We start from the raw sequence: 16,617 nt of genomic DNA, 5'->3' as shown, positions 1-16,617 counted from the left end.
CTATCAGTTTTTACATTTTAGAGCCAAGGGAATAGAGGCACAGAGGGTTAAGCAACTTTTCCCAGGCCACATAGCTTCAGAACGTCTGGCTTCAGAGTCTAGGCGCTTCACTACGGGGTGGGCAAAAGTGGGTTTACAGTTGTGAATACGCAAAACAGAGTTTATTCTTGTAGTATATGTTTTTCCTTACAAACAACTGTAAACCTACTCTTGCCCACCCCTGTATGATGTTATGCTACCAGTACATAAATCAACGATTTACAACCGATGATTTTGCTTTTAAGGAAATAAACAGAATGCTGTGATAGTGATCAATGGGGAGCGGCCTTAGCTGGGCTGCTCATGGCATGTGCTTGTGAAGACATGATATTTACATTGAGACCTGGAGGAGGGGGAAAGCCAGTCATGGGACAGGAGAGCAAATGCTAAGCTGACGCAGTAGCACGTCCAAGGACCAGAAGCAGAATGCATGCGGTACATGTTGAGAACCGCCTGAGACTTCTGTAACTGGAACATGCAGATGATGGGGAAAGAGATTAGAGGCGAGGCTGGGGAGGTCAGAAGGGTAGATCCCCTCGGAGGCAAGCAGAGTAGAAAACAAAGAGCCTAGGAAGGCAGGAACAGAGCTGGGAGAGTATTCCGGTTGTGCTGGGAAGCCAGGCAGGGTTTGCGCAGGAGAGTGAGCTGCCTGCCGGTCCGACTGCTGCAGGACAGCTGGCAGGAGCAGGAGTGGAGTCGTGAAGCCTCCTGGAGTCCGTTTGAGTGTCTGGCTGGGATGGCAACGGGGAAGGGCATGGAGAGAGAGACAGATCGAAAGGGTGGCGGCATGTGCCACTCCAAATATGTCTCTTTGGCATCAAGAGTATTTTGAGCTGATTGTTTTTGAGCAACAGCAGACACAGGAGAAGCTCTGGAAACAGAGTAGAAGTTATCCTTCTGTTAGGAAATTTACATTTGCGAAGGAAATCTCCAGTCATAAGGGTGTTGACTTGAAATCACAAGACACTCTGATCAATGGAGAAGGCACCCACTTACACAACCATCCCTTGTTTACTGCATCCCTGGTTACCTCGGGATAATTGGCCTCCCTGTCCCCCATTTGTGTGTGTGTGTGTGTGTGTGTGTGTGTGTGTGTTTCTCTAGCTGAAGCTGGTATTTAAGGTGGTGACTTGAACCATCTGTGGACTTACTCATTTTTCCCGTGTATACATGAGATGTACATGTTAGTATAATTCTGTTTGTCTCTTTTAAATCTTTCATTACAGGGGTGTCGGCCAATAACTCAGATGGGTAGAAGAAAAAGATATTTTCTCCCCTGCAGATTCAAAATCTGATTTGCAGGCCAGACCCAACAGGAATGATTAATTAGATATGTATGTGTGTGTACTGTTAAAAGAGAAACCGAGGCACATTAAAAATATTGAGGATTTTTTTTTTTTTTTTTTTAGCAAAAACTGATTTGAATCAGGCAGCACCAAACTGGAAGTGATTAGTAGCTCTTCAACTGCCAGGTGCTCGGAGGAGAAAAGGTGGAAATACAGCAAGGAAATTATTGATTGGGTGTGGCTGAAAGCCTAGTTGCCTGATTGGTAGCCCTTTGGTTTCGATGTTGTTATCTTGAGGCATTTCAGGATTCGCTTCTGGTTTGCTAACATAGGACACTCTGGCATCAGTCTGGCGGGCTCCTTGTTAAGTTAAAAGAACAGTTCACATGTGGACATGTGTTAGTGCGTATGCATTAGTGTGCGCTTCTGCCGGGCAATGTGAGTAAAAGGGAGGGATTGGATTACGCCAGAGTTTCTAATTTTTAGCACATTGGGTACGTGGTTCTGCTATTTGCTGTGAGAACAACAATGGGATGAATGGGTTTGGGTGAGTGGGGACCATGTACTCTTCTTAGGATATATTTAATTTGAAGTGCTTATGGGACTTCCAAGTGGAGACATCAGAGAGGCATCTGTGTCTCTCCAGCATTTAATTATGAATCTGGAACAGGGCCAGTACTTAATCAATATTTGTTGAGTGAATTTCAGGGAAGAAGACCTCCCAGTATGAGAAGACATATAGCTCCTTAGGTGTTTGCCATCGCCTGAAAGATGCTCTAGCAGAGATCACAGTGTTGCTCTTGCAGCTGGAATGACATAAAAATGTAAACAACCACCACAGCAGCAAACAATCAAATCACAAATTATGGAGAGGTCACAATTAATTTAATTTCCAGTAAGGTGTACACGACAAACACCAGAACCTTCTTGAAAGGAGATTTCTGAAGGTAAACTTTCTGGCATTGGAAGGGAAGAAGGTACTAAGATATACGTCCCTTGCAAGTGTTGTATTTAATAGAGTATCAGCAGTGGCTACCACAAGGGCTCAATGAGTGCTATTTTTAAAAATTATTTATTTTTAATTTTTATTTTTAGCAGGAGGGAGAGAGGGGGGAAGAGAGAGAGAGAGACATTGATGTGAGAAAGACACATCGAGTGGTACGTGCCCTTAGCGGGAATCGAACCCGGGACTCTCCGTTCCGCAGGCTGATGCTCTAACCGCTGAGCCAAACCAGCCAGGGCTCAATGAGTGCTTTTTTTTTTTTTTTTTAATCCTCACCCAAGGATATTTTTCCATTTTTTTGTACAGATAGAGTGGGAGGGAGAGAGAGGAAGGGAGAGAGAGAGAGAAACATCGACGTGAAGGGACACATCGAGTGGCTGCCACCCGCACGACCAACCAGGGCCGGGGACAAACTGCAACCGAAGTACGCGCCCTTAGCGGGAACCGAACCGGGGTCTCTCCATTCCGCAGGCTGATGCTCTAACCGCTGAGCCAAACTGGCCAGGGCAATGAGTGCTATTTTGAACAAGATGTCTAAGATGAATTTTGTTCAAGACCAATGCTGTTCCATTAAAGTAAATTTTGTGATTACAAGTTCTTTAGAGAATTTGAACATTGTCTGAAAGACATTTACATCCTACAGCCAATCATATACACATCATATTTTGTTGTCTTCTTAGCTTTACCTATTCAAAGACTTCATACTATCAGGGTCACAGAGTTACTCATAGTGCCCTGAGATACGCAGACAAAGTATAGTTTCCATATTTTCAGGCAGGCTCAAAACTTAGTCCAGTAGGATGAGTTATCTCTGCATTATTATTCAGATTCTTCCCTATGCCCTTGTCCTCTCTCCAAACTGTCAGAGAAAAAGAGAAAGATCTTTGTAGTTTTGGGAAGAAGGGGGTCTCCCCATGATTCTCTTGGCTGAATGCTGACTGGTGTCCACTGAGATCCAGTTTAGCTGGCTGCCTTCTCCGGGCTTTCTGCAGCTGATGAATGTGTGGTATGTTTCATAGCTCAGTCATGGTCTGGGGCCTCCTCCTAGTGACTGGCCTCCTCTTGATGCTGCCTACTTCTGTAGATCACCGCACCTCTGTCAAGTCCTCCAAAGAGTTCCTGGACCAGAACATCCAACACACAGCCTTGGGCTCACCTGACTACCTGCAAGGACCCTGTGACTCTCCATTCAGAGTCTATGACACACACATATGACTACCTACCACCTTGTCTCTGTGCCCTTTCTTCTCCTGACCTCCAAGGGGAGACAGGAGTTTTTCTTTGTCATCATCTCCTTTTTCTCAAAATTAGCCCTCTCTTCTCTATTTCAATGAAGTTACAAAGGAGAAAGGGGTATGAGGCATAAGGAAATGAACATTGGAAATTTTCCTGAAAATATACTGCTTATACAAACTTGGAGTCTGTGAGCACCGTTGAGAGGCTTGGGATAGTGTAAAATAAGGCTGTGAAAAGTCCTGAGATATTCTTGATGACAAAGTGCATCCAACCAGAAGTAAGAAAATTGGCCCCTGGAGGAAAAATATCACATCTCTTTTTGGGTTTGTATGTGTGTTTATGTTATTGTAGTGTCTTCATCCACAAATAAAAATATTACTTGTTCAGTAGCACAGAGCAGAGTGTCTAAGAAAATCAAAGTGCTTTGATCAAGCGAGTCCTTCTGGAGCCTACTGTATGTTCTGCATTCTGCTTGGTGCTGTGGAGGAGAAAAAAGATGAAAGGCACATTGACTGTCCACAAATCGGCTCCAGACATCTTGGGGATTCATGACCCACACGTATAACTAATGAGAACAGGTGGGATAGGATTGTTGGGGTCAGTGTGTGGCATAGTCCTTGAATGCTAGCAGAAGCAGGAGTGGAGACCACTCTGGGTTTGGGGGTCTCTAGATATGCTCTCACATCCTAGGTACTGGGGATAGTGTGTGGCAGGTGCAGACAGGCAGAGGTGAGAAAGGGAGGGTGTAGAAAGGAGGAAGGTAGGGGAGCAGCAAGAACCAAAACTTTGAAGTATGACTGAACAGAACTGCAGGTCCAGTGTGGCAGCCACTGGCCCTATGTGGTTACTGAGCATTTACAGTGTCGCTAGTTCACAAAGAGATATACTGTAAGGATACAGTACAAACCAGATTTTGAAGTCTTTATTTGAAAAAAATGTGAAACATCTCATTAATAATTTTTAAAATATTGATCTCATGTTGAAAGGATATTTTGAATATATTCAATTCTATTATTAAAATTAATTTTCCTGTGTCTTTTTCCTTTTTTAAAAACATGGCTAGCTCTGGCCAGTTTGGCTCAGTGGTTAAAGCGTCCACCCATGGACCAGAGAGTCCCGGGTTTGGTTCCCGCTAAGGGCACTTACCTCAGTTGCAGTTTGTCCCCGGCCCCGGTTGGGGTTTTGTGGGTGGCAACCACTCGATGTGTCTCCCTCGCATTGATGTTTCCCTCTCTCCCTCCCTCCCGCTCTGTCTGAAAATAAATGCAAAAATGTCCTCAGGTGAGGATAAAAAAAGAAAAAAATTAAAAACATGGCTACTAGAAAATTTATTGTAGCTTGCATTAAATTTCTCCTGGACAGCCCTAGGAGAGAGAGAGCTGTCAGGACAGAGAACCTCTGAAGAAATGCCCCTGTGTGGCCCAACAGGTCCCCTTCTTCTCAAGAAGAACCCTGTTTTATGTAAAGACAAACAGACAAAAGCTTCTATAGGAAAGCAATTGTTCATTCAATATGACAAGCAAACAGAAGTTCAGTAACATTTCTAAGTGAAGCCGTATCACATGGCTTCCATACGAAGTCCAGCGGTTTCATACATATACAAAGTATGACAGCTGAGCCCGAGTGGCTCAGTTGGTTGGAGCGCTGTCCTCTGTGCCAAAAGGTCGCCGGCTCCGTTCCTGGTCAGGGCACATACCCGGGTGGAGGGTTGGATCCCCAGTGGAGGTGTGCATGAAAAGCAACCGATGTCTCTCTCTCTCTCTCTCTCTCTCTCTCTCTCTCTCTCTCTCTCTCTCTCTCCGTCTCCCTCCCTTCCTCTCTCACTAAGCATGTCCTCAAGTGATGATTGAAAGAGAAAGAGATAAACACAGAGATGGGGAAGGCGACCTTAGTGTATAGGATTCTATGGCCCTGGCACTAACTCTGGGTCCCCTCAGGGTCTGCGATGATAACTTTGGAGCTACAGCTGGGTGGCAATGATGGTGCAGCTCGAGAAAGCTGGCCGTGCCGGGTGGAGTCCTGGATGTGAGGCGTAGGAGTTGGGACTTGATTTCCCAGGCAGTACGGAATCTTAACTGCTTCCCACCCTTTCCTTTGCTGGTCTGAAGCGTGAGGCTCTCTGAGGAGCCCTCGTCTTGAAGCTGAATATTGGTGTGAGCGCCTCCAAAGGAGCAAACTGAAGGGGATTTGAAAGACAGGGTCAAACCTTCCTGGGGCGCCTCACACCTCTTTTAGAATCACTGTGCACACAGCGTGTGGTCACGCCTGCCCGTTGAGGACCTTTGGTAGGCGTGGGTGACAGCTGCGGAACTGTTATTATCTGGTAGCCAGAAACCCTGCTGCCCTCTTGTCTTCCAAGTCTCTAAGTATCTTGAAATCCTTTCCCCGACTTGTGTTAAATGCTGCCTGACTCCCATTTTTAATGCCCAGCTCCTTCCTGGAAGATTCGAAGCATCCAGCTTACCTGTCAGATAAAAGATAACCGTGACCCCCTGTCCAAAACCTTCTGCTCTCGAGGCTGTTATCCGGGAGGCAGGTCTGCGGGGGGCAGTCCGCAGAGTAACAAAAGACAGGCCACGTCAGGGTGTCATCCGAGGTTGGTGGTAATTAGAGTCAATAAGGCCGAAGCGAGAGGAGTGAAAAGGAGACGTTATAAACTTGGGTGACCTTATTACTGCTTGGGACACAGAGATTTATTTTCTGGATTCCTCAAGCCTTTCTCGGGCGATTTTGTCCTGTAAGTCTCGCTGACAGATTTATCCCAGGCTCCTGTCATCGGTGGCTGTTGACCCACTAAGCAGGCAGAAGGCAAAAGCCAGGAGAAGTAGCTGCCTGCTGAGAGGCGGCTTGCGGACCAGCGCCGTGGAGCGGACAGAACCCCCACGTGTCCTGCGAGCCTGGGCTGCTGCTCTGAGTTGCCCTGCATTTCCCCTCGCGATGCTATCTGCCATTGGCTCCAGCGCTGCTGTCTGCAGGGGTGATGAGAGATTTAGGCCTTGCCCGCATGGCTTGTGTAGATTATCACAATTCCTCTCACAGAATGGGTGGTGAGGTTTTGGTGACACCCACTAAAACAGGCCAGCAAAAACCCCATGATACCAGGCTTCCAGACAGCCCTTGCAGGTACACTTCAAAACTGGTATGCCCTGGCTGGTTTGGCTCAGCGGTTAGAGCATCGGCCTGCGGACCAGAGAGTCCCGGGTTCAGTTCCCACTAAGGGCATGTACCTCGGTTGCAGTTTGTCCCCAGTCCTGGTTGGGGTCATGTGGGTGGCAACCACTCGATGTGTCTCTCTCACATCCATGTTTCTCTCTCTCTTCCTCCCTTTCTATCTGAAGGTAAATGCAAAGATGTCCTCAGATGAGGATAAAAGAAAACAACAAAAAAAACAAAACTAAAAACTGGTAGTCATGCCCACTGCAGGCCCCACCATCACCACTGCCTACGGCAGAGGCAAAGATTCCTATTTGACTTTGCTTCCACCCGAGTGGCAGAGGTTCCGAAAGAAGGGAGTGAAGGCATAAAGGAAACAAGGGAAGAAATGTTAGAAAAATTATAGCACTTTAGTCCTAGAGAGACTTTGAACAATATCAGGTGCAAGGTTTTATCAGCCTTTCTTTTGCCATAGGAATCCAATGTTCAAACAAAATTGTTATAATTAACATTTGTGTAGCTCGTGCAGTAAACCGGGAACTGAGCTAAAGGTTTTACACACGTGACCTCATTTTGTCCTCACAAAAGCCCTCCAGGCAGATAGCATTATTGTCTTCATTTTCCAAGCAAGGGAACCAAGGCACAGACATTCAAGAACACTGGTGAAGTCACACAGCTGGGAAGGGGAGGAGGCTAGGATGGAAATCCCAGACTCCGGTGTCAGAGCTGGTGAGACCCAGTTGGACACGGCAGTGATGTCCTTCAGACACACACTCTTCACCTCTCTGCCCCTTAATAAAAGCATGCATGGCTAAAAGAAAGCTTTTCTAGAAGAAAAGGCTTGTTGAGCCCATGCTGGGTCCTGGGGTGTCATGCCCGCCATGCAGGAGTTGATGGGCCCCTTTAAATACTAAGTTTGGGGAAAAGGATGCAAGTTGGTTTGAAAAAAATTGGCATGGGCTACTCACGAGGGGGGTGGGAAAAGGTGGAGGGGGGCAGTTCCGTAGGAGGGACTATTCACTACGTTTGACGGTTGTGGGCAACTGTCCTGGCAGTTCGCGGATGCGCGGGATGTGGCGGCGTCTGGCGGTCAGGATTTGTCTGCTGGTAGAGCACCCGAAGCTCCCAGACATTCAGGAGAGTGAGCCCTCTGCCAGCTGGCTCAGCTCTTCACTGGCTAGTTACTCTCGTCTCTTTCTCTTACTCTCCCACTTGTAATTTAATTTAGAACATCTCAGAATTTTTCTCTTGTCACTCTACTGAGGGGAATAACATGAACAGAAATCAGGGAGCTGCTCTGGTTGAAGTTGGGGTGGGGTGCAGCCCAGACACCACCTATTCCCCTCTGCCCACCCCACCCCAGAGCACTTGAGGGGAGTCAGCCACTCCGGTCTAGAGGAGTTCCCTCATGTCTTTGGTTGATGAGCTGAGAAGCTGTGTTTGGAAGGTGCTGGGCCTGGCCCAGGGTCACATCGCTCAGGAGTGTCAGTGTGGCCATTCTGATTCCCGGGCTACTGCCAACCCAAAATCCCAAACAGCATCACCGACTGCACCAGAAATCCTGTTGTGAATGTTTCTCGGAGCTAAGAAGTGATTGAATAGGCCAAGTCAAGGTATAACTAGAATGTTCTACAGAAACACAACATTTGGGCTCAACTAGGAAACGGCACCAAGCCTTCCAAGATCCTTCCCACCACGCATGCCCAAAGGGTGCATGCCTGAGCACACCCTCCCGTCCGGGGGGGAGACAAAGGAGGTGGAGGCAACACCTGGAAAATCACCTGTGGAGATGGGTACTCACCTTTGCATCCTTGTCCTTTTCCCAAGTATGGCTGCTGTCTTCTCTAAGCTGAATCTGAGGCTGGCCAAGTCAAGTCTAGATGGTTTGATATCTTTGAAAAGAAGAATTATTTTTTTCAAAATTTCTTTCTTGCAACCAGGGCTGGTTTCACGGGTAGCCGGCTGGGCTCCTCATTTCGTTCTATGTGCTGCTGCCGTCTTGAAATTCTTAACACTTTTTTAACGTGAGGCTTGGCGTTTATTCCCCCCCCCCCCCCCCCCCCCCCAGTTTCAAAAGGCTTTATTGCTAAATATGCTTTAGAAAAGAAAGGTCGATCCTATTGCTTCCAAGTTAGTGGAATGAAGAGCTGTGCCCAGGGACACATCCAGGTGGTGCCAAAGGGGACTGATGCTTTTTCCACCTCTATTCATCGATCCAGTCAAAAGCACAAGACTTATGGTCAACCAGTTCTTCAGGCTTAAACCATAGGCTGATTTCTTTCTCAGCACTTTGTACTGAATCACTGCCGTGAATGACGTTCCTGCCAACTTGAATGCAAGAGTCTCCAGGAATGGTGCCTGGCTTAGGTTCCGCGGGGTTGGTCTCCCCAAGCATCAGTCTCCCTGTCTGCACCACGTTCAGCCCCTCCCAGACCATGGCTACCACAGGCCCTGAGTTCATGTACTTCACCAGCCCAGGGTAGAATGGATGGTCTTTCAGGTCAATGTAGTGCTGCTTCAGGAGTTCCTCAGACTTCACGAGGCGGAACCCCTTCTGCTCCAAGCGCTTGATGTTGTCGCCCACCAGGCCGCGCTGCACGCCGTCCAGCTTGATGGCGATGAAGGTGCGCTCCGCGTTGGCCATGATCCGAGAAGCAGGAGGACGGGAGGCGGCTGCGCTGCGGAGCCTGTAACACCGGAGCCAGGGGTCAGGCCTGGCGTTTTCATTTGCACAAGGCCCTGCAAATGGTGTATTCAGTCCAGCCTGCAACCCAGTCCGGGACATGTGCGTTTGTGGTGAGGGTGGTGGGGAAATTATGTTTGTTAGGGACTTGTCACCTATTCTGGTTGGCGGCCTTGTAAAAAAATTGTGGTAACATAGGTTAATCACATTATATACATTGCAGGTGCTATGACATTATAATTCAGTTATCTGTGTACTCTATTGCATGCTCACTACTGAAAGTCTAGTTTCTGTTACCATAAGTTTGGCCCCTTTTACCCAATTTGCCCTCCCCACCCCTTTTCACCCCTGATAACTGACCACCATCTATTGTGTGTATCTGAGTTTTTTTGTTATTTTTTTTATTTTCTACATGAGTGAAGTCATATGCTTTTTGTCCTTTTCCATCTGACTAATTTCACTTAGCATGATAACCTGAAGGTCCATCCATGTTGCCCCAAATGGGAATATTTTATAAACATCTGTTCTGGAATAAAAATATATGTTTAATCTAGAGTTAAACAAAAAGTCTGTCCTATTTGAGAAGCACGTGGTTATACTGAATTTGGTATCTCACTTTTATGAGTCAAAGGACTAGTCCTTCTCAGTGCCTAGTGCTATTTTGGGCTCGTGGATGGGGAGACTCACATGCGTGACCTTTTCTAACCAGCGCTTGCCAGCTTGCCTGGCTGGCTGTCAGGTCACCACAGGCCAGGGCCCAGACGCTTCATCTGTGGTCGTCCCCGTGGGCACGGGGTGGGAGCCCGTAACAGCAGTTACAGTATTGTTTATCATCCTCCTCGCTGGTAATATTTGAAATAAATAATCAAATTACTTCTAGAAATTTCAGGTCATTATAGTCAAACAACGCAGTGTTATTTTTCAAGGTAAATTTTGAAAAATGCCAACATCCCAACAAATTAGTTTATTCATATAATCTTTACTAAAGTCATAATAAAACATATTGAGTATTTGAAAGAAGACATTGGAAAGCAAATGTTTCATAATATAATTATAATTATTAGCAAGATTATCAACATCAAGTTTAAGACACTGAAATGAAGAAAAATGACAATGAAGGAACATAAGTAGCTAAGTTAAAAAAAAAAAAGGATAATGTAATTCTTAATCTCATTTGTCAAGGAATGTCAAAAACCAGAAGTCTTCTCTGTTCTGTAATTTAAAGTGAGGCAGGGGCCAATTAGGGCCTGTGATCTGGCTCTGTAGCTATTGTTTATAAATACGTGTGTATGAAGCAACCTGCAGGGCTGGGTAGTTTGATCTGTCATCTGCTCTTACCCTCTGCAGAGAAGCAGATCAGAATACTGACCCTTGTTCTAAAAGACTGGGCAATGTTTCTGGGGTCCTTATGGTTTTTCAGCACAGACATTAAAAACTCAAGTATTTACAGGGGCTGCGCAGGCTCTTGCAATGGGTATGTGCCTGGGTGGGGCCTGAGATGACGTGGAAAGCCATGTTGGGTCCCAAGTAGGCAGCTCTACTCAGGAACTGATGGTGGTTGACTGCGGGAGATATGATGTCAGTGTTCTGATTTTTCAAAAGAAGTAAGTGGGTCATCTTTACTGAAAGATATAGAATATTGGCTAGTGAATGAAAAATTTTGCTGTCCAAAAAAGCAAACAAGCATCTATGGCTGGATGTTGCCATGGATCGCCCGTCTTCAGCCAGTACCCCGTGTTCTCGCGTTGACCAGGCATGAATAAGAGTAGAGGGGTGGGAAGACGTCTTCGGGACGTGATATTCAGACTCAATTTATTTTTCATAGATGAGAATAAACAAATTCTGTTTTCACTGGGGTAACTCTTCTTCTCATTCTAATTCAGTTGACACTGGTCTCACCTGGCTCCTTCTTCAAGACTCCATTAGCCGAACTACAGAATCGGAGTGAAACCTCCTGATCTTTCCTTCGGGAGTAGGTAAAGACCTTTCAGACCAAGAAGTGTGCAATGGCTGGGACACGCGGAGAAGAGGGAAAAACAGAGCTTTGGGGCTATTCTTTGACTTAGTTGCAATGCTAGAGATGTACACTATTCTGACATTTTATGCACTGGGCATATTTTAATGGGAAAATGACCTAGGAGACTGCACCATTTCTTGCTTTAAACACTGAAATTTTCTGAATTCAAATGATTGACTTCTTAGGATTTATGGACCATTTTTCCTTATTGCAGAGCTGGTTAGACTAAACCAAACACTTGTCATCAAGTTAGTAAATAAAGCATCTTTTAAATTCATTATAATTTATCTCTATATAGAACTGTAATCACTCCTGTGTAATTTTAGATATTAAATTTTTAGGTGTCAAAATAACTGTCTCCCACTAGCAAATTTCATAGATCACCCATCTTTGTTTCTGAAAGGAAACATGAATTGGTTTATTTTGATAGAAATGGGTGTGCTTGTGTTTGTGTGTGTGTGTATGTGTGTGTGTGATGTGGGTGTGCATGTGTGTGTGGTGGGTGGTGTGTCTCTTCCCAAAGTGCTGCTTTAAAAAAATTTTATTTCCTTTATTGATTTTATGAAGAGAGGAAATGAGAGGGAGAGAGAGATAGAAACATTGATGAGAGAGAGCATCAACTGTCTGCCTCCTGCATGCCCCCCACTGGGGATCGGGCCCACAACTTGGGCATGTGTCCTGACTGGGAATTGATCCGACAACCTCTAGGTGCACGGGTCAATGCTCAACCACTGAACCACACTGGCTAGACCCAAAGCACTGCTTTTGCTGGCTCAAGGCCATGGCCAAGGTCCATCAGACCCACCTTCAGGTATATTGACTTCTTGCGGTTATCCCTGAATGTCTCTCTTCTCCTCACTGGTTTTGGTTTTACCATAGCTCCTCTTTTCTCCCACCAGCTTCTACTTGTCTCCTAGAACTCTCTTCAAAGCCAAGTGTGAATCTGCTAACAATTTGCCTCCTTGTCTCTAAATTAAACTTCTATACTCATCCTTTACAGGACTTCTTCCCATCATACTTCTCTTTTTTCCTTTCCCTGGAGGTTTCCTACTTAACCTTCTACCTCAAATCTTTCTTCATTTCTTTTTTTAAATATGTTTTTTTAATCAGTTTTTTAGAGAGAGAGGAAGAAAGAGAGAGATAGAAACATTGATGTGAGAAATATCAATTGGCTGCCTGTTGCACGCCCCCCACTGGGGTTGGAGCCCACAACCCCAGCATGTGCCCTGACCCGGAATAGAACCGCGACCTCTCAGCCCATGGGATGACCCTCAATCCACTGAGCCACACCGGCTGGGCCTTTCTTCATTTCTTACAGTTTAGTTTATTCTTCCTTCTCTGAACCCTGTCTGATCACACGACTCTTGAATTCATAGATCTTTGTCTTGTTCCCAACTCATTTTTCTTCCCCATTTAGACCAATACACTTCTTTCCTTTACTCCACTGTCTACCCTGAGAAGTGAACTTACAATTTCTCCTTCATCTTTCTCCTCCCACTTTTTGCCTCTCTCCTCTTTTCTCCTCTTTGTCCTCCTAGCCTTCTTACTATCTCAGCTATTTTCAAAAAGCATTTAATGCAGCTTACAGAGATGTTTACAAAATGGTGAAATTAAAGAGATGAAAATGAGTCACGAGGTGAATCAGAATAGAAAAGGTGACGTGAATGAGAAGCGAGGTTAGTCAGCCACCTCAGCTACCAGTGGGATTCCCCAGGGACTCCTTGCTTTTTCCTCCTGCTCATCTTGCTAAGCTTTCTTCACAGGAAGCAGGTCAGAAAAGCCTTCCCAGGGCTCCAGGGTCAAAAGGCACTGTGATCCCTGCGTCGACAATTTGTTGGTACCATAACTAAAGGCCTGGGTGAGAACAACTGGCCTTTGAGAGTGTCCAAATGCCAGCCATTTTATTACGGACACACAGCCCTGACTGACAACTGCTTTTCAAAGGGAAAAATACCAGCCATGATGCAGGGGTTGGGTGTCACCCCTCATCTGCATTTAGACCTCATCGCAGGGGAACCTGAGAGTAGATCATGCTTCATCCCCAAAGATATGTCAGCGCTGCAGGACAGCACCTGTTCTTCCCTTTCTAGTTTGCAAAATCCCCGGGAGAGGTTTCCTGAGACCCTCCAGGCTCCGGGCTAGATGCCACGTCTGCCTCTGGAGCCTTCTGAGGCTTGGGAACACTGCAGTGTCTTGATAGATGGCTGGATTACAGATCTTGATTTTCTTCAGCATTTCTCCTTCCTCCTCCTGGAAACGTATGCCTGTTTCTGGCATCTGTCCCGACCTGTAAACACTCAGGCAGAGAATTCATTTAATTATTACTATTTTTTTGCCTCTTCCGGCAGTAAATTTCAATTGCCATTGCTCTGACCTCTTGTTCCTTATGTACTTAAAAATGTCTTCTTTGTTTCAACCTCTTGCATAATGTATATGGGCTCATTCTGCACCTTTGCTTGTCTTATTTTTTAGCCTATCTGTAATAGTTGAGGGCCTCCTCTACCTGATATTTTAGTCCTTGCCTAAATGCTCCTTCTTTGCCTTTGAATGATCTTCCCAATTCCAACCTCCTCTCCCCTCAGGATCCCACACCCCTTTGGTTTACTCTATTCCAGTGCATTTGCTATTGGCTGGTGATCGCTTACCTTACTGTTCCATCTTTTCTTCTCCCTTCCAGCTTATTGGTTTTCCCCGCTGTCTCTCTCGCCACATTTCCCCCCACCTAAGACTGTGCTGCCTTGGGATGATTTGCTGCTGCTTCCAGCACAGGCCCCGTTGGGACGTGGAAACGCAGCCCCCCCCCCCCCATCTCTTCTGTCCTTCCCTTTGCCATACACAGCCAAGTGAATCCAAGTGCCCATCCGCTGTCTCAGAAACCGCTCTCCAGCCATGTGGGGTAGCTCACGGCTACAAACAAAAATTCCCCAAAGTTTTGCTCCTCACAGGTTTCCACTTCCCCAGCTGGGCTTGGGAAGTCTACGAGGTTAAAATCCCCAGGGAGTGCATGGTTTCACGAAATCCACTTTCTACTTCGGGAATGTTTCTTCTACTCACAGAGACTCGACTTTTCAATAACGTTGTAAGACGCCACTGCTGTTCCCTTCTGCTCCCACTCCCAGCTCTGCCTGTACTTTTTCTTTAAGGAGGGCACTTTTGACTTCTCGACTTAATTTGCTTTCCTCAACTCATAGGCTCAAGGAATTATCCTACATAAATATAGGCGCTCAGTGCTTTCTCACTCTAACTTATGAATAAAATGTCACGTTCGAATAAAAAGGCCATTTTATTTAAGTTGATCCTGTGTCTGTGGTGGTGTGTGTGGGGGGGCTATTTTCTACCCTGCTTAAATGGCAACGCTTGGCGTGACCTCAAGCCCAACCGCTCACGTGCAAAGCCAGGGCCCTGTAAGAAGTTGTGGGTGTCACATGGAGTCATATGGGAGCTGATCCTTCTCCAGAGACGTTCCAGAATTTAGTTCAGAGTAAAAATTAGGCACCGAATATACTTTGATAAGGTGTATGTTATGGAGATAATCTCTATAATTGACTAATCCATTCGTTCATTTCTTTATTCATTCTTCATTCCAAAACCTTTCTGAGGATAGAGACAAAGCTGGCCATATCATCCCTTTGACCTGGCCCATGTCTGCACAGTTTGATAGAATTCATTTCTTTGAGGCCATGGTTTCATACATATTTATTAAGCCTTGACTTTCTTACTGTTGACCGTTTAGAGATTTCCTGAATCGTGATTTTCTTTGTAGCTGTGAGAGCATCCAAAGCTTGTGGGAGGGAATCAGCAGGCATTGATTATTCTCTAGGCTCCACTCCTGGGTCACCCTGTGGTAAATGACAAGTCTTGGTGTCTCTTTTTCGTTGATGTATCTTGAGGGCAGTGCTCTTCAAACTCGCTCGGCCTCCCCAGGTGCTATGGAGCGAGAGGACACGGCCCTAGGAAGCAACAGGAAGGAAGAGCAGAGATCTGGCGAATGTCACTAGTTACGTAGATATGCATTTACGCAGTTAGAGTTTAGAGCCTTTGCTTAGTAGATTCCCAATCGTCGGTCCTTTGAAAGCTCTACTCTCTGAAACTTTCTGGGATTCCTAGCATAGGAAGACCAAGATTACAGCTTTTACCTGTGCTAATGTCTTACAGGGTGTTCTAAAAGCCAGGAACTTTGAAATTGTCCTCATAGCCATCCTTTCCTTATTTTTCTGGGTCTCAGTTACACACCTTCAAAATGATCGCCTTTGAAATATGATGCTAAATCATTTGCAGCCCTTTAAAGTATACCTTAAATATACACAACGCTATTACTCTCAAGATTTGAATCGTCACGCTGTCAGGAATTTGGGGAAATTTTCCCTTTTCTCTCCCAAGGGGAAAAAAAAATCACTAAACAACTTTCCTATGCTTGTTGTAGTTCCTGATTTTTTTTTTTTTCCCTGCAGAAAAAAAAATCCATTTTATTAAATATAGGCTTAGATATAAAAGTAGCCTTAGAAGGAGTAATGCAGATTTAAATTTAGACCAAGATCTGAAGGACTGAATCTGGATTCTAGCCTGGCTATATGATGGAACAACTCCCCGCTCTCTTGGAAGGTGGGTGAGAGACCTAGAGAATGACCATGGATAAACACAGAAAGAAAGCTTCCAGAGTTGAAGAAAAGAGATTGCGTCACCCTCACAACTTTGCCTCTGCATTTTCTTAGCGCCTCTGATTGCTGGATCTCGGCCACCTTTTCACAAGCCTTAGCGTGCTTTGCAGAACACCTACTTCTTCAGATTTCATGACATTATACTTTCTGCTGACCTGATTTTCACAACAGTGGAGACAAGACCTGCAAAGCCACCAGGAGGATACCAGTCCAGTGCTTTGGGGGAATCACCAGAAATGAATCTGACTTTCTCACTCCCCTAACCTGGGAGGATGTTGGAGAACCCTGTCCGGCCAGTGTCTTCTGTTCCTGCCACTCAGCACGGAAGATCCAGGTGGGGCAGATGCACCTGGAGGGGCCAGAGATTTTCCTCCCAACCTCTAAACATTACACACACACACACACACACACACACACACACACCAGTCACCTAGTGCCACAATAATGGTCCGTTAAGACACCTCCAAAGCTCTGCTGCTCCGGGAAGCTGTTCTCATGGTCACCCATGAGAGGGCAAGCCTGCTGTGCCCATTTCCAGTTGT

The 16,617-nt window shown here is 45.8% G+C and overlaps 1 protein-coding gene across 1 annotated transcript; it reads right to left on the bottom strand.

Moving 5' to 3' along the window:
• Positions 1 to 8,920: 8,920 nt before the first annotated feature.
• Positions 8,921 to 9,370, bottom strand: LOC118630949 (nucleoside diphosphate kinase B-like). Its single transcript, XM_036263216.1, has one exon. The coding sequence runs from the start codon at positions 9,359 to 9,361 to the stop codon at positions 8,921 to 8,923; it is 441 nt and encodes a 146-aa protein (XP_036119109.1). The 5' UTR covers positions 9,362 to 9,370.
• Between the last annotated feature and the right edge of the window lie 7,247 nt (positions 9,371 to 16,617).

This window comes from Molossus molossus, unplaced genomic scaffold (genome assembly GCF_014108415.1).
Source record: "Molossus molossus isolate mMolMol1 unplaced genomic scaffold, mMolMol1.p scaffold_m16_p_15, whole genome shotgun sequence".
Taxonomy (NCBI): Eukaryota; Metazoa; Chordata; class Mammalia; order Chiroptera; family Molossidae; genus Molossus; species Molossus molossus.
The sequence above is the reverse complement of the archived record's forward strand: the minus strand, read 5'-3'. Positions and strand labels throughout refer to the sequence as shown.

Bases quoted from the DNA above. Each gene is read 5' to 3' on its own strand.
- LOC118630949 (XM_036263216.1), bottom strand. From the start codon at position 9,361: ATGGCCAACGCGGAGCGCACCTTCATCGCCATCAAGCTGGACGGCGTG.